Source organism: Anas platyrhynchos, chromosome 6 (assembly GCF_047663525.1).
Source record: "Anas platyrhynchos isolate ZD024472 breed Pekin duck chromosome 6, IASCAAS_PekinDuck_T2T, whole genome shotgun sequence".
In the NCBI taxonomy this organism is placed as follows: domain Eukaryota; kingdom Metazoa; phylum Chordata; class Aves; order Anseriformes; family Anatidae; genus Anas; species Anas platyrhynchos.
In genome coordinates, this window is record NC_092592.1 from 36,715,936 (window position 1) to 36,738,282 (window position 22,347).

The 22,347-nt window shown below is 47.3% G+C and overlaps 1 protein-coding gene across 16 annotated transcripts in view; it reads left to right on the forward strand.

Moving 5' to 3' along the window:
* Nucleotides 1–22,347, forward strand: part of TACC2 (transforming acidic coiled-coil containing protein 2) — a 125,515-nt gene that overhangs the window by 41,644 nt on the left and 61,524 nt on the right. For 12 of the 16 annotated variants that reach the window (XM_072039875.1, XM_072039865.1, XM_038181502.2 and 9 more), the window contains 2 exons: nt 11,819–11,944; nt 17,781–17,912. In XM_072039875.1, coding sequence (XP_071895976.1) covers nt 11,819–11,944; nt 17,781–17,912 — 258 coding nt within the window. Of the gene's footprint in view, nt 1–7,411; nt 7,753–11,818; nt 11,945–17,780; nt 17,913–22,347 lie in introns of those variants that run through there. The other 4 variants (XM_072039873.1, XM_072039876.1, XM_072039877.1 and 1 more) reach the window with 3 other exon arrangements.

Below are 22,347 nucleotides of genomic sequence, written 5' to 3' on the forward strand. Positions count from 1 at the left end.
GTCCTTGCTAGGATTTCGTTCTGTGGAGGAATTACTTCTCCTCCAGCTGTGGCACGGGGCAGGAGGGTGCCCTTGTGATGAGCAGGACATCCAGGAGCAGCGGGATCCGAGGTGATCCCTGCCCCACCGCCTGAAGGAGTGGGACAGTGGTCAACAAAAAAAAAACAAACTTTTGTGTTCTGAGGCAATAGCACGGCACCAGTAACTTCCCTGCAAATCTTCAGTGGAAAAGGAAAGCTATTTTTGGAAAGGAGGCTGTGGCTGAAGCAGCAGCCCCACTTTCCTCTGGAAGTACACTTACTGTTGGGCATCTGGCTGCTTCATTTCTTTGTCCGAGTTTTACTCAGAAAAGAACAGAACTTGAGGGTTTTTTACTCCATACTTCTTCATTTATTTACAAGGAGGAAAAGGAGGCTTGTGTATGTCCATTTTGTGTGTGTCCAGGGAGTCCTTCTACCTTATGCCACCAAAATGCTTCAGTTCGCATCATGGGGCATGGCAGATGTTGAGCAGAGCGTGGATCAAAATAGCAAATGATATCAAAATCTTGAGGTGTTTAGAGATGGTGTGGAGTTTCCTGATAACTTTCTGTAATTCTACTGGCTGGTACACGCCAAGTGCGATCGTCTCTTGGAAAAGGTGCCAAGAGGCAGAGATTTTGTCATTCCTGGCGTGCGTTTGTGAGGTGTGGAGAACAGAGGGCGTCAGTGGCTGACCCGGTGGTGTGACAAAGCTCGGCTCCTTTACAGCCACTGGGTGCTCTGGGGCTGTGGAGATGCTTGTGGACCTGGCTTGGGGCTGGGAGTGCAGCCTCAGCCATAAAACACCCACCTTGAAGGGTGAGGGGACTGAGGCACCGCAGCATGTCAGGGCCTTCCCCAGCTGTACCACAGGCCCTCTCCTACCGCTGGTTTTTGGAAAATCGAGAGTTGTGCTGCACTGACTGACATCACCAATGAATATAAACAGTGCTCTCACATGGAAAGTGCATTGCAGCAATTGGCATCCTCAAAGCTACTGGAAAAACGCCGTGTCCTACACGGAGGTCAGGCACGATCGCTAAAGTTGGTCCAGACATACTTTGGGATCGTCTTTGTGCTTTCTTCTTGCCATCAAAAATTGGCAAGTTCGATTGTACAAAAGGAACGTTCACTCCTTCCTAAATACTGACTTGGTCTTTTTTGTCTGCATAACAAATACAGTGCTAAATATTTTAGCAGTCCTGCTGGATGAGGTACCAGGAATGTAGAGCTGCTTTTCAGATCAGTCAAGTGGGTTTTGAGCACTAACACTTCGGGCCATTAGCATCCAAAAACAGGATTTGGGGATTTAAAAGGAAACTTATCAAAACAGTGGTTATATGCATCTTTCTTTTTTTTTTTTTCTTTTTTTTTCTTTTTTTTTTCTTTTTTTCTTTCTTTTTTTTTTTTTTTTAATTCAAAATTAGCTTACCTGTGCAGCCTGTCAGGATCAGAAAAGAAAGGTGAAAAATAGCTGCAGGTGATTTACACCTGAATAACATGCACAAAGTTAAACAGTCTGTCTCTCTCTCCTCACCTTCTTCGTGACATCTTTGCATCTGAATTCTCTCTCGGTGTTTTTCCCATCTCACTGTCCCTGTTATCCCCGGAAGGGGTAACTGGTAGCACCATTATGCTTTTTGAGATGAAAGGAGCTCGGCCTGCAGTCCCTGGCTGGCTGGTGAGCTCTGTGGGAATTCTGTCTGTGTGACGACTGCAGGGTCGAGCCTGTGATACGTAATTTTGGGACTTTTCTATTAGTGGAAGAATAAAATTAGGATGATTTTGCTTTTACCCAACTGACATCCCATATTTCTTTCTAAGAAATCAAAGGGAGCTCTGCCAGATGCCATTTAGCAAATGCCATTGACCTAATTGAGTGGTGCTTTAGGCAGTGGCTAAATCAGTGTAAAGTATTTATAAAATGCTGATCTGACAGAATGCCCTGTTGTACTGAAAGCACATGCCAGTGGAAAACAAGGTATGAGACATATTGCTGTGTTGTTTTTACTATTTTTTTTATTATTATTTATCTCTTCCTCTGCTGAAGTACAGAAGTAAATCATCCCTGGTCTTGCTGAATTGCAGATACATCTTTTACACAGAAAACATTGTTAAACACTCGAGAACCTTGGTCACACGTTTGTTAGGTATGTATTGACACAGCTGATAGATGAGCTGCTGTTTTTCAAACATACTTCAGTGCTGCTCAAGAAATTACATTTATTCAGTCAAATACAGGGATTTGCTAAAGAAGTCTGGCAAGAATGCTGTGAGATTTTGTCCAGTGTCTGGACAGGCAGTTTAGTATCATTCTTTTCTCAATAAGTTAAAAATTACTTTCTGATTATTTTTTGACTGGCTTTCAACTTTGCTTCCTCCAAGTAAGCCACCTATTTTCCCCAAATTGTTTTTGAGTCCCCTACATACATGTATTCCTGTATTTTCTGTATTCCAACTCTTATCTTCTGGCTTCCTGCAGAGCTGGATGCCATGCAGCAAGCCCCACTGTCCCTGTTTCTAATAGAATATGCAAAGTAGGATTAGTCCCAGCTTTGAACCCTGCGGAGGGCAGCTCTGAGAATAGCAATTACAGACACAGGCATATTCTCCATGACTTGGATGTGGCTTCCTTCCAGTTTTTCTGCATCTTGGCATGCTTGCATTGCACTAGTGCTTCCTAACAGACTTCTCTGGAGCCTTGTCTGAAGAGCCAGAGCTCCTAGTACTTCTCTTATCCTTTGCTTTCTGTTTTCCCTTCTATCTTTTTTTCCCCCAACTTGAGCAAAGGCCACATTCTCTGCCCTTTTTTGAGAGCTCCTGTAGGTAAAATGCTTTTTGAACAAGAAAAGGTCAAGTGTGCAAAGTGCTGAGAGTTAGATTCTCAAAATGAACGAGGCGAGCAGCCTTCTGCAGTCTTTGTTCCCAAATCTAAATGGCCACAGGTAGCAGTTGTCTGTTGCTGTCATGATCTAGCAAAGACATTAAAGTTGGCCTTAGGCGATGTGTGCTTTAGGGGCTAATAGTCAGCATGCCTGTAGATAGACTCAGTAGGTAACGTGAGAATTTAAAATGCAAGTGTTGGTGTCTTAGCAGTATGTGTCTAAGTCTGTGGGAGCTCATGTGTATCACTAATAGCAGGAGGGACTTATCTAGGTTTTGTTATGCCTTAGCATTTCACAGAACCATCTAGGCTGGAAGAGACCTCCGAGATCACCCGGTCCAACCTCTGACCTAACACTAACCAGTCCTCCACTACACCATATCACTGAGCTCTAAATCTAAACATCTTTTAAAGACCTCCAGGGATGGTGACTCAACTGCTTCCCTGGGCAGCCCATCCCAATGCCTAATTTGGGTACTCTGTAAGAAAATTCCATGCTTTCTGGATCTGTTTGCACTCTGTTCATCTACATGGACCTCAACCAGTATCTTGCAGGTTAATTCTTGTAGTGGAGTCCCCTTAGCCTTGAAGAGCCTCTTTTTCTCAAGTTGTAGTAAGTGGAGAGATTTTTATTGCTCCAATCAAAGGCTTAATTTTTCCAGGCTCTCAGGTCCACCTGAAATGCTGAGTGGCATCATCTGGTGCTGTTGTCATGGTCCGGCCCCATTCCATTGTGTGAATCTCACTCTTGCTGCTGAAAGGTGCCTGGGCTCTGCTCCCTGGTAAGAGTTTTCTGGGGAGCTCTTCTGGCTTTGCTTTCTAACCCGTCCTCTTCCCTGGTTGTGTAGGGGTATCAGCAGGGTTTGGCTCTGACACATCAGGCAAGGGAGAAAGCTGCCGTGTGGTCCTGTGATCCTTTGTCACCCAGACCCTCCCACACAGGCTGTACTGCCATCAGTCACTTAAGCAAGGGGGATATCTGATTGTTTCAGCTTATAAAAACCAAATTAGGAGAATAGGCTGTATGTAGACAAGCAGGATTTAAGCAATCTGCTGGCCTCAACCAGCTGGTGTTCTCCAGCCTCAAACCTGGCCTCTTGGCCTCTCCATGTAAACGATGCCCTGAAAAACTCCGAGCACTTGCTTCATGAGACCGAGACTCATCAAACTTCTTTTTATTCCTTCAGCCCGTTGTTTTTTCATAGCTCCTTTGGCTAATGAAACACGAGCAGTGTAATCAATGCCACTTTTTTTTTTTTTTTTTAAAAGGCACTCAAGAGCTTATGTAAAATCTTTGGAATTTGTTAGCATGATAACATTGTTATGCTCTCCTGGCTGATAGAAATATCAAAGCCAGCTAAGAATAGCTGCAGCAGGCAGAGAAGAATGGATTTGCTTGCTGGAATGCAAGCAAAAACTATGTATGCATTGCTCGGTTTCTAACAACTAAGGGAAAAAATTTAGCTGTCATGAAAATAAGTGGAGACTAAAAGCTCTAAAAGCTCCCTCCTCCCTTTCTTCACAGTGTCATTAAATGAGTCAAAATAGAGTTGGTTTGTGCTGAATATTTGAAAGTCTCCAGGATTTTCCACGTCCACTTTTTTCTTTTTTTTTTTTTTTCTGGACACAAAACTCCTGTTGCAATCAGCGTTTTCCAAATCTTGTTTTTCTGATAGAAATTCCAAATAAACCTGGTTTGCTAGAAAAGCTATCGCTGGAATTTCTGAGGCTCTAAGGTTAGCCTAGGAGTTATTATTTTTTTAAATCACTTGTTTATTTGGAAATTACCAAAAAGCCAGTTTCCTATCACTTTGATCCTCCAGAATGTAATGATTTAAGGTTTAACTTTTTTTTATTTTTTCAAGGCAGAAGCTGAAGGTGAAGGGCTGGGAGACAGCCATCTCGAAGCCTTGCCAATAAAAACTGCTGGGAATTGCACAGCCTCATTTCCAACCGCCACAAATGATGTTGTGGGCAATTTGTATGTGAACAGCAGTGGAAAGAAAAATTTCAGGTGTTTGGTACAGAAGTGGCTTGGGTCTCTAAGCCAAGCTGCTCTGCAACTAATTGATTCTGTGGTTTTGCAGAGGGTACGACTCTGAACCCCTGGCTAGGAAATGAAGAAGAGAAATTCCTCTTTAATTTTAAACAAATTTAAGTGCATTTATACGGTTTTCTTTCTTGGAAATGGCCTTGAAAACAGGCACAAAGTTTTCACCAAGAAAAATTTAAAATTCCCCTCTACTTTCTTAATGATCAGTCACACATGACAGCCTCATTACTCAGGACAAACACACATAGTGCTGTTCTGCAAGTTTATCACAAATATCGTAGTATTTGGCTTTGCTTGTAGACTGGTGACAGTCTTAATCCCAACTTTAAGGGATGGAGGCTGGAGAAGAAAGCATCTTGTTCTCGTGCCTACTGGGAGAGAAGCTTGTCAGTCTGATGTGAGTCCGTCCTGTACTCCCAGAACCAGAAGGCAAATTTAAAAGAAAAACCGCATTTTAAAGATTTATTTAACGCAACATTCTTTTCAAACCAGTTTCATGTCCTTTCATGGTGTTTTGTTGGTTTGTTTTGTTTTTCTTTTTTTTTTTTTTTCCTTGAGGGCTGACTCATTTCCCACCCCCCGCTCTGAGTGCTTTGGTTTGGCAGAAGGGAAGTGGTTCGTGGAAAATCTCTCTCACTGAGTCCTCAGTGGGGAGGCACCATGGGTCACCGCTCCCACTCATGTCCATCGTGGGCTCCCACCAGGTGTCCACCTGCAGCCTCGCAGCATATTGACCACTTGGCAGGCCTCCTGGTGATGAGAGCTTTACCTTTATGATGTTCCTTGAGCTGAAGTTCAGATTTCTAAAAATGCAACCTAAAATGATGTTCTGACATCCAGCACTTCTGGAAGTGCCAGACTTGACTCTGATTTGGAGCAGCGAGGAACGAGGGAAGCATGGATGAAGGACAGACATGCCTGCTGTGCCCATTGCATTTTTGAAGAGCTCATCTCAGCAACATGTTCATCTTCTCCCACCTGGGAGATCTTCTCCAGCTCAGTCTCCCTCTCTCCTTGATCTCGGGGCTCTCCCAGCCATCCCCAGCCTGTAATCATCTCCCACCAGCTGGGAGGTTGCTCCCCAGCTTGCTTCCTCTCCCCTCCCCTAAGCCCCCTATTAACGCAGATCAATTAATTCTCACAGGAGAAGCAGGTAATTGAACGCACCTTGACTCCCTGCTCCTGCAGGTGCTGCCTATCAGTTTGTCTCCATTTCAGTGGTGTGGATGTGCCCACACAGGGGGCACCAGCAGGAAAATTGGAAAGATTTTGTGGCTGAGGTAGGATGAGAGGGGAAGGGCTCCTGGTGTGCCCAGAGACTGATGAATGTACAGGGAGGGCACGTTATTTGAGCAAAGTGACCATTTAATTCCAAAATTGTTAAATTTGGTTTTGTTAGCAGGAATTTAGCTACTCTGTGTCCGCAGTCTGTGCCAGACTATGAAGCAAATCAGTGTTTATTTTAATGAACCTCATTCTCTCCGGAGTCTCCCTCCCCCTCAGGGCTGCTATACCTGCAGAAGCCATTTGTGAAATGGTTTCCAGATGACAAAAGGGCTTAGTTCCCCCTCAAACGAGAGAGGGTGGCCGAGTGCCTGTACCTGTATCAGAAATCCCAGTCACTTTTTCCATCCCTGGTTTCCTGCTGCTTGGGAGGCAGAGAGCTGCTCTCCCCAAACCCAGCCCGTGCTTGGCCCTCCTCCTCGCTGTCCTGGCTCCTGGTGGTAGCAGCCGGCCCGTGTGTGCTCACAGCCCAGGCGATGTGGGGTATTCTGGGGGATTTTCAGCTTTTTGTGCCCATTGAGGTGTCTGTTCTGCTCTCTGGGGTCACTTGGTGTGTCGCTCTGTTTCCCATACAGGTGTGCGAGTGGTGTGACGGGGCAATGAGCTCACCTAGGGACAGTCCTTATCGGTTTTAGGTGGAAGGAATGTGAATGTGCTCCTGTGATACACAATTTGGACAAAATCCATTTCCTCTTTTAGCTCAGAAAATCGAACAAGAAGAAATAGTTTATGGTGCAAGGAGCACATCAGGTCAGCCCCCAAACCCTGGCTGGGCTGAATTCGGTCCCTGTAGCACCAGCATTTTCCCCGAGCTCTTGGCACAGGGTAAACCAGGAGCCCATCGGCAGCCCGGCTGTGGGATTGGCACCGCAGATGTTTAGCCTGGCGTGGTGTGGCTGCCACAGCCCTGATACCCATCTCCCCGGGCAGAGACTCAATGTGGAATACAGGGGTGCGGGCAGAGGCTTCATTAGCCAGGCAGCCGGTCTTTTGTTGCAATGAACCCATCGGAAACCCAAGAGCTTAATCAGGGCCCACGTTCCTACAGTGCGAGTTCAGGAGATGTGCTCAAACCCAAGAATTTGAGCGCGATAGAAGGGATTCACCCTGCTCTACGGCTGTAAACAGCGAAGTTGGTAAAAAGTTACAGGAAAAAACTTGTGGAAGCCGAGCCGGCCGCCGTCCATGAGCCTTCCTCTGTGCTTCCCTTATTCCATTTTCCTTCTTTTTTTTTTTTTTTTCAACGGCCCGGCCCCTGTGCGGGATCCTCCTGGGAGGAGCCGGGGCCGTGTTGAGCCGGGCCGGGCTGTGCCGAGCCGGGGCTGTGGCGAAGGGGCCGGCGGGGGCGATGCCGGCGCCCGCCCCCCGGCGCTGGGCTCGCTCTGCGGCTGCCCGGGGCGGGCCGGGGGAGCCGGGCGGAGCGGGGCCAGGCCCGGGCTGCTCCCCGACAGCAGGGGATGGAGGAGGGCGGCGGAGCCCGGGGCTGTTCATGCTGCTGCTGCTCGGCCGTGGTAAGCAGCTGCCGGGGAGGGAGAGTGGATGGGGAGGCGGTGGGCACTGCTCCCGGGAGGAGAAGGGAGGAGAAGTTGGGTGCCGGGTCGGGGTTTCCACCCATCCACGAGGGATTTGCTCCCTCGTGGAAAATGCGATTTTCCACCCATCCACGAGGGATTTGCTCCCTCGCCCTGTTCCCCGACGGCTCCCCAGGGTTACCCGTGGTGAGGTGGGGGCCCTACCGGGTGCCCCCGGGGATGGGTGCACCCGAGCGGCTGCTCGGCACCCGGCTCTGAGATCCCACATGCTGGGCACAGCCTCCAACTCCTGAGCCACTTTACAACAAGGATTTGAGTCGAATCCCTACCATGTGCCAGCTTCACCTCCTGGGTGCCGCACCGAGGCCCCTCGGTGCAAACACGGGGGCTGCCGTGAGCCGCTCACGCTGCGGTTCCCCCTTCGGAGCACGTAAGAAACCGGAGAGATTTGCTCCAAAGTCGCGAAGTCGAAAGCATAAGCGAGTCTTTGTGGGGTTTACAAAAGGCAGGCAGTGTGTTTAAACTCCGACTTCAGGCTGGGGGGCTGCTTGGCTGCTCCAGCAGAGCCCTGGCTGTGCCCACGTGCAAACAACTGGGGCCCTGCGCTCGCTGCTGCTCGGCGCTGGTGTGGGGGCATCGCTCGGGTGGACGGATGTCCCCTAACTTCATTAAGAAGTAAAACTGGGCTTCTTGCTTTAATCTGAGCATCTCCTGCTTTTCCGAATTCATGTTAGATCTTAAATTATCTCAGTACTGTCGGGGGGGAAGGAGCGATGGGTTGCCTGCTGCTTGTTTCTAATCCTGTGCTGGCACTTTCTGTGGCACTCCTGAGCAAGGTGAGGTTTACTTTGATGCCAGGGAGGTTGATTTTTAATTTAAGAAAGAACTTCTTACCTCCTCATCTGCTAAATCTAGCAACAGGAGCCCCAATAATCATGAAAATACTTTTAAAGAGCGTAAATGCCAAAGGTGCTTAGAGTTACTAGGGCAGTTTGTTGGATTTTCCCCACGTGAAGTTTACTTCAAAGAATGTGGCAAATGTGTGAGATAAACTACAAAATTAAGAGGGGGAAAAAGTGAACATTATGAAGGAATTACTTAAAACGGAAGAAATTTTACAAGGTAGAATGTGTTCATGTATGTGAACTGATGCAGGTGCCACTGGATTTTGTTTTCTTTGGAAATAATTGCAGTGTAAGAACTCAGAAATAGCAAATCCTCTCAATGCTTTTCTGCAATCGATGAATCGATTTACATGTGTAAACAGAGGCTCAAAAATTGGCTATCGGGCCTGAGTTATTGTCAGGACAAGTACAAAACGTTGAGGATTTTGTCTATCAGCCCTGTTCTACCCTGGTGAGCAACATCTTGTTTCCTGAGGAAAATGAAATAGCGGATGATGAGGATGCTGAGAACTCAATCCTCCCTGGGGGTGTTTTATGCTGTTTTCCAGAGATTTCTGGAGGAAGAGCGGGATCTATAAATTTTCCTGTTATCTCATTAAAAGCAACCAAATGTTTGGGACTGGGAGATGGCAGGGCTTGAAATGCATATGGGTTTCCCTCGGAGTAAATTTGGAGCTGTTGTTGTTGACTGTTCAAAGGGAGCCACATCCAGCTCCTGATTGGAAAAACATGGACAGGCAGAAAATGCCAAGACCTGTAGCTGCCTTCTGTCTCCAGCACCAGCCTCAAAACGTTTTCAAACTTTGGTAGGAATTTGGGGCCTAAAGGTTTGCATCTCAGTGGTGTCGGTGGGAGAGTCACCGGAGCTGTGTTGGTGGAGTTGGCGCCTGGGAGCTGAACCTGCTGGCTTCTGCGTCCATCCGTGCTTCTCGAGGTATTTAAAATACCCTGCCTGCCTTGTTTCAAAAGCTTCTTATGTAAACAGAAGCCAGGATTCATATGTGTAACCAGAAGAAATGACATAGGTTTCTGTGGCTAATCCTCATTCATTCGTTGGTATTTAGCGCGCATGAGTCGCGTGGGTCAAGCTTGCTGTTTGTGTACCTTCCTAACGCAGTGACTTGGAGGAAAATCTCTTTTCAAGATTAGGTAGGGCCTTTAAAACTGAAGCTGTGAAGCTCAGAAGGGCACTCGGTGGTCAACGTTTTCACTTGTGGCATGAACAGCAGGCTGCTCGCCTCGGCCTCTGGGCTGAATTTAGCGTGCTCGCTGCAGCTGTTAGTAAGCAACTGCTTGTTAAACTGTGAAGTATTTTCCTTGGAGAAGTATTTCAGTCATGCTTGTCATAAGTCGAATTTGGAAGTCATTTTAAGTAGAGCCTCTTCCGGACTCGACCCAGGAGGTGGGCATTGGGATGGAAAAGGCTCGTGGCCTTGTTCAGAAGCAAACTGGCCGGGGAGGCCGGGTGCCTGGGGCGGCTGTGGTGCCCGGGAATTTTGCTTGGGGAACTTGTTAGGGCAGCTTTTGGGTGGATGGCTTCCTCGGGTATCCATACTGAGCAGCGTGGCCTGGCGATGAACAACTTCACCACCTCCTGCCCAGGCTCTGGGACCGAGTTTCAAGTTTTGGTGTCCGCAGGCTGCCTGGAAATCAGGGTTTGTCATGCAGCAGATGTGAGGGGCTGAGAGCAAGCACTTCTCACCGGGTTAGGGCACACCTGTACCAGCTTCAAGGAGCACTTGATGTGCTTGTGTTGTGCTTTTGTGTTTGTAGGACTGCCTCTTAGTGCTCGGGTCACAAACTAGAACAAGGCCTGTCTGCCCTTGGCACTCCTGATGCGTGTGGGACAGAAGTGGCAGTGCCCTGCTGTCATGGTCTACCCTGGTACTTTCTGAATGTTCATTTTGAGGGAAAGCAGAGGCAGCACCCAAGTGTGTGCAACTCTTAGTGACGACAGAAAATCTCTCCCATGTACTCGTCAGCGGGAGGACCTCACATCTGGGAGGCATCTCGGCTCAGCCCTTCCTAACACAGTCTGGGCCCCGAGGTGGTGTTAAACCAGGGGACACATGGACGTTTAATCGTTTGGTGCTGTAATTAGATAAAAGCCATTCTGTAAGTTTCCAAAGTAGCCAAGTGTATGTGTCTGAGGCCTGCACTGCACAGGGTGGCTCAGCCCTGCTCTGCTTGGCGGTGGTGTGGTGGCAGGGAGAGAGCTTACAGGGGATCACAAAGGCCATTAATTTAGAATAAAAATAAGAAAAAACGAGCTTGACAAATGGCTTTTCCCATGTGAACGTGCTACTGCACAGCTGGGATAAAATAAGCAAACTGTGAGCAGTGTGTTCAGGCAGATGTCAACGTTGGCAGTACGGAGCTCAGAAAAGCAGTGCCTCAACACCACCTGGGGAACCCGCAGGTGTGTAATTGGGACCCCGACCAAATGTGGTGTTTATGTTTTACAAAAATCCTAGGGATGTTGGTGAGCTCCCCAGAAAGGTGATAATTCCAGGACCTTGGTCTCTGGGTGGCCACAGAGGAAAGTCAGGTGGAAGCAGGCAATAGGAGCATTGTTTGCAGGGGGTTCCTGTGCTTTGGTGCCTTCATTTAGAACAGACAAAAAACTTTCTTCAGCAAGGCTCCCTTCTTTATTGATTCAAAGATGGGTTTCCAGATCGCTTCCTTTCAGACTTTTGATGCCAATATGAGGGGTTGTCCTGCTTGCCCAGGCGTGGGGCAAGAAGCCCCAGGGCAGGTGGAAGCCAGGCTCCAGCCCCCTGGGTGTTAGGTCTTTTGTCAAGGGGGTCCTGCCGCTTCCCTTGTTCAAGCAGTAGCTCGTTTTCTCATTTGCTTTTGAAAATCAGAATCACAATTGGTTTAATTTGCTGCTGGATTGTATTATCTCATTGCTCCTGCAGTTGTAACACAGACAAAATTCCAGTGACTTCAGTCCTGGGGGAGCAGTAAAGCTGTACACAAACGCAACTCACATTAAAAATACCAACTTTCCCTGCATTCCCTAAGACACGAGTCAGCACACACATGCCAAACAGCGGGGGCTTCAGCCAGCCAAGTGACAATAATGCTGCAATAACTCAGACCTCTAAGGCTGCCTTTTTCCATGTCTTTTCTCTCCGCAGCCCTCCTGGGCCAGGTGATGATATACAGTTGGCTGCTGCCCTCGATCCTTCTGAGCAACCGCTGCCCGTTCCTGCGGCTTACGGAGATGTTGAGCCCGGGGATGCTGCGGAGCTGACTGCAGCAAGGTATTGTGAAGGGCTGGCGTGGTGGGAAGCTGCTCCAGCTGCTCGCTGGGGGGCTGGGGGGTGAGAGGAGGCCCACAGAGGTCAGCACTGGCCAAGATGTTGCTGTCGCTCTTCTTGGGTGGATATATGTCTGGTGCAGGTGGTTTCTAAAGGGTTTGCTGAGTCTGTAGCAGGTGTAGAATTTGTATATTTTTTACCAGAATCCAAATCTCACTCAAACAAAACCTTCAGAAGAAGATGCTGCTTACCCTTCCCCAAGAACAAACCACTTCGGAACAGAGGATCGTACAACATGAAGGTGCATTACACACCGTTATTATTTTTAGGTGATCCTTCGGTCATTTTCTTAATCTTTATTCCTGAGAAGTTCCTTACCACCACGATGCTGACTATAAAGCATTCAGGTGTCTCGTTTCTGCTGGACACAGGGCCTTTTGTCTGCTTTTATTTGCACTGAGGAGGGAAACTGTTGCCTTGCTGTGCTGGTGGCGGTCGGGTTGTCAACATCTTTGGGCACGTATGTTTGCCTTACCTGCCAACAGCAGAGGAAGCCTCTCAGGGTGTGTTTACCCTTCGGTCATTGTGAACCCAGCAGAGTGTAAACATGCACGGTATATTTAAGCTAGCATTAAACTGGTTAGCTGAAAGAGCAACAGTATGCTATCAAAGGCAGAAAGAAGCTTGTGGCGTTTGCACAATCCACCTTAAAAGCTGGGTAACCTTGGTGTGTAGCTGGTGCTGGTCTTCCCTTGTCCCCAATCTGCGAGAAACGACGATCAGGGTGAAGCAGGAAGATCTAGAGAAGTTTACATAGGAGGCTAATGATGTGCATTTCTTCCAGTTCTTGTAAGTTTTAATTTGAATTGTGCTTCTTTGTTTTTCATAAATGCAACTAGGTTAAAGGTTTGTTTTCTTTGGGGGGGGTGGGGGGAGAGGTTCTATTTTTTCTCATTAATTTGTTGCCTGCTGTAGTAGCAAGCTGGTTAGAAAAGAGTGAGCAGTAATTGAGTTGGAGCTCTGAGCTGCTTTCTGGGTGTGAAGGAGGAAAACAAAAACAAAATCGAAAGCCACCACCAAAAGTGCTAAGAAGATTTATACATGGTCTCCTGAATGCAGTCTGAATTAGACGACTGCTGCCCTTGGGGTGATGGTTTGCTGTTTGTAGGCAAAAAGGCACCCCGGCTGCCTATGGTAAATATTGCCTTAGGAAACATTTACGAAGAGCAATTTTCATTGTGTCTTAATTTACTGCTTCTTGCAAACCTCATGAATTCACCCTGTTCACGTTCTTATCTGGATCTGAGATTGAAGGTTCATCACGTCACACCTTTTCTTTTGATCTTCATCAGTTCTGTCTTTAAAACGCTTTTACCATAAGCGTGCAAAAGTTGGTCTCGGGGTTCCTGTTATCAGGATTGTTTGTTTTTCTCCCTCCTTTATTTTTGTATCAGCTTTAGACACAAAAGCCTGCGTGTTCTCCTCGCCCTTGTCTTTCCTGCCCAGGGTGCTGGCTGCTGCCCACTCCCTGTTGGCGATGCAGCTGGTGGGCACACGCTTGGGCTCCTGCTTTCCAGCAGTAGCAGCCACAGCTGCCTTTGGGGTTTGCTCACATTGAACTTGAAAGCAGTGCTCCGAAAACACAGGAGGTTACACTCACCACAAGGATCAGTGGTGGCAGGACTGCGCTCCTCTTGCCCGAGGGAAGTTTCAGTAATTCTCATTGCTTCATGTCACTGCTTTATCCCTCACCTTCTCTTCACCTGTGTCAAGGAGCACTTCTTTGCCTATCTGGGTAAGATGATCTTTCAAAAGGCACTGCTTTTTTGGCATTTTGTGGAGAAATACTGCACTGCTGCTTCACTGTGAGTGCAGAAAAATTCTCATGCACACATGTGTTTTGTCTCCGTGTTGATGCTTCCTGGTTACACCTGTGCATTGTATTTCTAAATTCTTTCTAGAGTTATTAGGTGCCATGTTGCTTTTCCAGTCAATATACAATAAAATACAGTAAAGAAGTGATTTTTCTTCCTTTTTTTTTTTTTTTTCAACGTATTTAGTTATTTACTAATAAGTTCCTTTTGTTTCCACATAAGTGTTTCCCCATCAGGGGTGTCGTACAATGCAGATGGTGTGCCCTTCAACAGGGGAAAACAATGGTGCGTGGAAGGCAGGGGTCAGTTCGTGCTAAATGTCTTCCATATGGCAGCACGTAATGAGAGATCAGGTTGTCCCTCCATCTGTCAGTCAAGAAACTCTATCTTTGTTGTTTCTTCAGGACGACTGGCTGCCTCTCCTCCCCTGCTGGTAACGTATCGATCAGGGACGTGGTGGCATCATCTGCTCAATACCAGACTTTATTTACTGTATCCGCAGAGTAGTGCCCTAATTCTTTAATTAGGTGAAAAGTTCCCTGGTTGTTCTGCCAAGCATTTTTGTTTAGCAATGAAACCAAAAGGCCAAGTTCACTCTGGTTTGCCAGCAGACACGTTCTAGGAGAAATCCTGGCCAGGCACATCTCATCTTTCTGCTTGTGCTGCAGGTGCAAGCAGCACTTCTGTTCAGGAGGCCTCTGCTTAGCTGGGATCCACGGTAACTCCTCTGCCTGAGATGTGGGCAGAAATCTTGCAGGTACCAGGAAAAGTGGCAGCTTAGAAAGCAGCTGCTGAATGAGCTGTCTGCAGGGGAGGCCACAGGGAAGAGGCAGAGCAGCCAGGAAGCTTCTGCTCTCACCATTAACCTCGTGCTGAGGCCGAGGAGCTGCAGCATGGTGTTCAATCCTCAGCAGGCAGAGCTCTGGTGTGAATACAGGGGCACTGAAACCTGAGCAGGCACTGGAAAATGTTGTGTTCCCCCACATCAGGCTGTCTCCCAGCCTGCCACGTGGATGGCATTATGCTGCCAGAGGGGAACCTGTGCCAGGTGGAAGCAGCGCTGCCTTATCTGCAGGGGGGGCTTTCCCCATCGTGTATTTTATGTCCTGGGGACTGGTGCTGCTTGGTGTGTGCCTTGGGGTTGGCAGGAGTACCTGGGGGGCTGTGTATGCCAAGGGTCAGGAAATAGCTTTAGAGAATTACTTAAAAACTGTGCTCTGTGAAGTCCAAGGAGCAGAGCTCTTCTAAAAACAGCAGCGTTCTGGTAGCTGGGTTTGTTTCGTAGAGAGCATTAGCGGTGACGTTAGCCGAAGGCTGAGAAAGTTTGCCCTTTGGAAAGGCATGAAGGGAAAGCTGGAGGATAACAGTGAGCAGTGGGGTGTGAGGGGGGCAGGTGCTACTGTGAGGACTTCACTGCCGTGTTTTCGCAGTGTCCAGTAGTTTGTGCCTGTTTGTTATCCCGGCTTGGCTGGGCCCTCTGGCGAGGCAATTGGGTTTTGTGATGCTTTGTTAGCTCTCCAAGCAGATGTTCAGCCTTCGCTTATTTTTAGCCGTTTACTTTTTGCTTTAAAATCTCACTTTCCCTAATCTCAGCCTGACCCTATATAGTCACGTCGCCTTTGTATACGTTTGATGCTACTGCTATATTAGGACAGAGACATTTTTAGCAAAAGGAGAAGTCCTCCGAGTGGAAAAGGAAACAGCTTTTATTTTTTGTCCCTTTTTTTTTTTTTTTTTTAAACTTGACGGGACTGAGAAGTCAGAAAGCCTGTGTCAGCATGGACAGGGTGGGGAAGGAAGGAAGGGAGAGAGGAGTGCTTGAAGCAGAGATTATTGCCTAGTTTCATAGAAGGAATGACTTGATAGCTAGCCCGTATGGCACAAAGGAACTTCAGGGATGTCAGCTCTCAGAAATAGCTTTGTGATCTTAGTAAGTTAGTGGATAAACGCTTCGGGAATAACTGGTCTCATGCTCATCTGTACTGTGACTGAAGCTGGGGATGTGACCTATGTCTGTCCTCACTTGTGTACGTGTTCCTGAAGAAAGGAACCATTTGTCCCTGAACCTCACCAGCTCTTACTCAGTGATGTGATTTAATCTACCTCCTACAATTATTCAAGTATAATTACTGGGGGTGAGGAGAAGGCTTCTTTAGAGGAATGGCTAAAATAGCCCTTACTGTTTAACTCAGGAAACCTGAAAAAAGCTTCTCACCATGGCCTGGTTCTACCACCTACATGTATGTCTCCTTGTGCCTGAATCCCAAGAAGCATGAGGGCAAGCTGCTGCCTGCAGCTGCTGCCTGGGACATCTCTGTCCCTCTGGAGCTGCCTGGGAAGGACTGGGTGCTGAGGACCCCATTTCACAGACATTTAATCTGAAAAGCATCCCCTTTGGAGTAGAATATAAATATAACTCTGTGTGATGGCTTTTTCCTTCAGCAAACAGCTGCTCGGCAGGTTGCCCCTTGCTCCAGGTGGAAGAGGTATGGGGAGGGCCCTCCTTTAGCTGCTTTTGAGGTTGTTCCATTCTGAATCACACATCCTGGGTATGAGCAAAAGGGTGGGAGCTGTAACAGACTGAGCTGGTGGTGTGGGAGGAGGACGCCAGGCTTCAGGTCCCGCTGCAGGCTGACTTAGAGTGGACCAAAGGCGGCTGCAAAGGGTGGAGAAGGACCCTGTAAGTAGCTTTATGGCCCCCTGGGCAGAGGTGTGTTCAGATCTAGGGGGGCAGGAGGAAATCAGCCCCACCATTCACTTTCTTTCACATTGTTTTAGGAAACAGACCGAAGACATTGGAACTTAGTATCCAAACTGCAAAAAGGATGTGTTTTGGTATGTGCAGGCAACTGTTTATATAGAAGTAGTTACAAGTGTAACAGTTTGGCTGCCACAGCCAGTGCTGATCTGGTTTTGTCCCTGTACAACAAACTGGACTGATTTGGGACACCTTGATGGGTTTTTGAGAGACAGTCATGGGTCGCATACTTTATTTTCTGTCATTAGTTTAGGGAGGGTAACCAAGAGCAGGGTTAGCGGTGTGCTCAGCGAGGGAAAACAAAATGAGCTTTTTGTGGGGTGAACTTTTTGTGTGGCAGGCGATTATCTTCTCATAGAGAAGACTCGGGACAGGAGTGTTATTTGTGCTTCTGTCGTGTCTTTCCATCTCATGTGGGCTTTGCTTAAGCAAACAAACAGCACGTGGATGCGTGCCAGGGGCTGGGCAGGCGGCTGCTCGCCCTGCACCCCATTTTCTGGCTGTGTCACGTTGTCACTCCTGCCAGGGCTCCTTTTCTGTGGGGATGGGGAAAGGGCATTCCCTGCTGCTTGCTGTGGGGCAAACTGCTCTGCAGCGTGTCCTTGTGTGCCCTGGGGATCGCTGCGGGACCCTCGGGCCTCTGAGCCGGGCCTAGCGGGGCTTTGAGCAGGGGGACGTGGAGGAGGCAGCACGTACGGGCCTGCAACCCGAACAGTCACACCGTGACACCAGGGGTCGTGCTTTTAGCCTCACAGCATGCCGAGGGCTGTTAACATGAGACTTTTTTAGTCCTGGATTTTAGCTTTTCTAGAAGGCGAGTCGCTGAATGGAGTGTTTGACGTGTTTGCTGAGGAGAAGGGGCCATGTGAGAGCTGCACAGGAGTCGCTAGGGGCTGACGCACTGCCTTCATGCACAGAAAGCAGAGAGGGCTCCTGAATTCCTCTGGCAGTTAATGCTGTGGTCTGTGAGAGCTGTCAAAGCTTCTTATTAATTACCGTTGGTTTTGTGGTCAGCTGAGAATGTAAATAGGTTTTGTAGGAAGAAGCAATTTGTGGGAGATGGGGAAGACAGTACAGGGGAGGGGACAACGCGCTCCTGACAGAAGTTCAGACCTAGCTGGAGCTTTTCTTTTCACAAGACTTCACTGAAGCTCTGTGGACACTTGTAAAGTTTTTCACCTTACAAATTTAAATGATTATTTTACAGCACTTCCAAACCTGATAGCTGCGACGAAGCTGATAAGCTCATTTCTGGGGATGTACCGCCGGCTGCAGCCCCTGGTGAGGGTGTAGACCTGCCTCCTCAAGAAAGTGAAGGCTTCACGGAGGAAATAAAGAGGTACTGCACAATGTTATCTCATGCTAAAGTACATTTCCACGCCTGTACATCCGTGGCTTAAGAAAATAATGGGTGTTTTGTATAAGTTGTGTCAATGCTGTTGCTAGATTTTGAAACCAAATGCTAGATTATGAAGACCTCCTTGCTCCAGCACATTTATTCTGAAAGACCAGAAGAGGGAGCTGGCACTACACTGCTTGATACTGTACTGCTCTTCTCTGCTACTTTTAAATTATTCATTTTTTTTCAAATATTTCCTTTCTTTTTTTCCCCTCAAGAGGACTGTTCTGCTCATTCCCTTTCAGATGCTGCCAGTGTCTTCCCCCCACTACTCATTTGCATTGTAGTTGTCAGCAATGAAGGAAGAAGTTCAGCTTGTATTTGCTCTTTCTGAAGAACTGTTCAGTTATCTTCATTTCAAAGCTGATGTTCTTCTCCTTCAGATTTGCACCGACTGGTGTTTGATAAATGGCCTCGGGGATTTTTGCTGCAAGCCCCCCAGGCTGCTCCTCCCTGCTCAGATATAGGCAAGATGAGACGTGTGCTTGGATATTCATGTCAGAGCTTCAGGTGACGCCTGTCTTGTGGGCGATTAACCAGTGTGCTGTTGTGGTTTGGCAATAAAGGCATGCCCTTATTGTGACATCTATTAATGGAAAAGGTCACGGCACAGCTGAGAATATTAAATGGGCACTCCCTGGAGAGTATCCTTCTCCACCCCACAAATACAGGTCGCCAGCTTGTGACAAGTACAATACAAGGCAGGAGACAGCATGGGAAATGCAGCTATTCTACTTAATCTCTGTTCAGAAATGTCAAAAGATGCCGCTGCCAGCAGGAGGGTACTCTGAATCATGAATGGGAACGTACACAATAGACATGTTTTGCTGTGGAACAGAGAATTAACAGCTATCAGCCAATGCTAATCAGATCCCATCCACAGTATAAAACCTAGGAAACGTGTTGGTTATTATGTTTTTATACACTACTGAAAATTTTGATCAGGAAATGGTGTCTTGATCTTTAGTGTAAGTTAATGGTTGCTGTGACATAGGTTAGGTTGAGTTTTCTGTGTCATGCTCCTCTGTGGTACTTCACTGTACCCAGGTCTTCTTAGCCAGTGTAAGGCTGGTGGGTAAAAGCAGTGCTTGAAGGTCTTGAAGGTCTGTTTGGAGCTGGTCTGCAAGCTCTGTGACCTAGAGAGGATTTTCTGAACGAAGGTTACCCTGTTCGTGCTTTAAAAGCTGTGTGAAGTGGTCAGGGGTTGTGAGTTAGAAAATATTCACCGCAGGGTGTTGGCTCCTTCCGGAGAAGCTTCCAGAATTGTTTGAACCTTATGGATACCCTGGCCTGAATGTCACATTCTGCAAGTTCCTTGGTGTGGTCACAGGTGACTACCACTTATGAGGCCAGAGGTTTATTGAAATGTAAACCACCAAACCACAGCGTAATTCTTTTTTACCCTTTTCATCACAATTTGGCATCAGACAGAGAGGAGAAATAATTTGAGCAGTGTGCAGATGGGCAGAGCTGCTCTGCTCACGTGTTTAAATTGGCTTGTGCCTCTGAAGTTGTTTGGTTTCAGCAGTGACGTGGTGTGTGTAACAATGTAAATATGTGTGCAGAAGAATCTCTGGGATGGGGTAAACAATTAAGTAACATTAGTAGAATTGCTTAATGCAGAGTCAAAATCCAGTGCAGGATGTCAGTAACCAAAATGAAGGCTGGCACGCATCCTCATCATGCCCTGAGAGCAGCACTCTGATCACCTGCAGCATCCTCTAAAGCTCTTCATCCTTTGCTCTTTTTGTAATGTGAACACAGATTTTTCAGAGATCTTAATGGAAATTAAGATGCCTGCAGAATTAGAGATATCTGTGGGATGAAAGATAGATAGTTCTTCCATCCTCCAGAAACGCAAGTGTGTTTCTGCCCAGATATCTCTTTGCTGTGATAATCAGCCCCTTATGTAAATACCTTTTGGACTGTCTCAGTGTTTTCTGTGATTCATGTGTATCAAGTCAACTGAAATCAGCCGTGGAAAATAACAGTGTTCGAGTCGGGTTATGCTTCACTTTGTCACATTTATGGCAGCTGCCTGGGCAGCGAGGTGCTAAACCTCAGCAAGCACTTTGCCACTGCACAATTTTCTGCAGAATGGATCCTTGAGGCATTTCGGTCTCCTCTGCGATCATGGCAATCACGTTATTAACTGTATCACAGGCACTTCATAATTTGGGGGAAGTGCTGAAATATTGCTCATAAGCGTAACTCGTCATTTAAGGAACCACTTCTGATAGAGCTGGAAAGGCTCCGAAGAGCCAATCCATTCCTCTGATGGTCCTGTAAGGGGGAGAGATGGGTGTAGGCATTCTGGAGAGCAAAAAGCAAGCTCTGTCTCTGTGCACGTCCTCATCCAGAGCCTGGCTACGTGCTTTAAATCTACGCCTGAGATGTTAAATGAGGCTGGTGTGATTGAGAGGTGGGGCCTCCTTGTCAGGTACGTAGCTTTTGAAAGAAAATTGACACTAAAATAGATTGCAATTAGATACTTTTGCAAGAAGCTGGGCGGGTAGGGAGCTTCTGCTGATCTCTGAATCTCTGTGATTAAATGCACATCTGTCTTAGCCAATGTTCCCGAAATGAGCGTGGAACCAGCTGGAAGCACAGCAACAAATCTTTCTCTCCACAAGCAAAAAGTCTTCACAGAAAGCTCAGCTTTCTGTGCTGTTGGTTTCTAAAAGATGTTTTCATAATACTTGCCCAGGAGGAAGCAAAGCTGAATTACTGGTGTCACATACAAAAACAGGATGAGCTTTTTGACTCCTGGGTTGTATTTGCTTGATTACGCGTTGAAAGTAAGTTTTCTGCTTCTGCCCACTTCTGGAGAGGTTTGCTGTAAAAATAAGTAAGTAAAAATGAATGTGTTGCTAGCGTTTATGACCCAGACTGAGAATCCCAGACCTGGGGCAGCTTTTAATGATGTAACTGAAACTGGAAGGGATTAAAAGGGATTCAAAACCACGTTTTGCTCCTTGAGTTCATTTAACCTTTTTGAAAGAGAAGAGTCAGTCCATTAAGTTTACAAGTTCACTGAGCAGCTAAGAGATGAGAAGTGCAAGCGAGGGGTGCAAATGCAACATCAATGCTGTTTTATTTCTAAAATATGGGATTTCTTTTTCCTTTCATTTTCTTTTTTTTTAAATTTTTTTTTGTTTGTTTGTTTGGATGGGGTTGTTTGTTTGGTTTTAAGTGTTTTATGTGAACTGGATTGTAGCAAATGTTTAATGTGTATCTGGACTCTGATGCACAAATGAAGTGATTGTATTAGTAATAGTAACACGGTGAACACACTGAAATAAAGTCACTCACGTCTTGGAAACTAAAACCCAGGGATTTTTCTTGAGGCTTGGTGGCTGGTATCCTGAAAACCGTTCACCTTCTGAAGCACAACATAAAAAAAAAATCAATACTTTCCATGTTACCAGCCAGCCTGCAACAAATGGCCAAGAATGAGCCGCTGCCCATTCATTCATTTCCTCCATTCCGGGCGTTTTAATGAGATTGTGGCTCCTGGTCTTTGGCCTGCAGGGGCTGAGGGATGTGTTAGCACTGCACAGTCCCAGGCAGGAGGATGCTTTGTGCCACTCAGCGTAAATCTCATCAGCCTATTACTGAGTAACAGCATCAAACCCTAAGTTGCCTGCTCTGTTTCAAGCCAAAAGTGTTGAGTAAGTGCATTTTCTCGTAGCTGATGGTGGGGCGGGGTCCCCAGACAAGGGACAGCATCCTGCAGGTTTTTTTGGGTAACCCCATGCCTGTGTGTGGTGGCGGGGTGCCTGGGGACCCTGCTGGCAGAGGGCAGCTTCCATAACCAGCAGCGATTCAACCACCAGCTTCCAGTAACTGCAGTTTTAAAGGCAAATGGTGGTGCGTTAATGGACGATTGACAAAAATATGAAATGGCCCCAAATTCCTACCCATATCTTTGTTTCCAGTTTGTGCTCTCTGGGGTGCACCCCGCATGCTGATGCTCAAAGAGAGCCATCACAGGTTGGTGTTGTAGGGCTGCCGCCTGCATGTGGCCCAGGACAAAAGGGTGGTGGTGGTAGCCCTCTGTTGGCTCTGTGGGTTACCGGTGCCCTCAGGCAATTTATGGTAATTTCCCTGCCGCTGAAACAGGTTCAACAGCGTGGAAATGAATATGTCATTACACTAATCCATCCAGGAGGGGTTGTAGAATGGCATCCATCATCTTATATGTGTTCAGGACCAAGACTACGTCTGGCCTGGTGCTGGAGGGTGGAGGACTCGCAGGGGATCGACCTCCTCTTGTCCTACAGCAGGCAACGCTGGGCCAAAGCTGCAGGTGTGGTGTGCATTTCTCAATAGTGTCTAGAAATAGACATTTCTCAGTGTCTAAACAGGGCCTGTG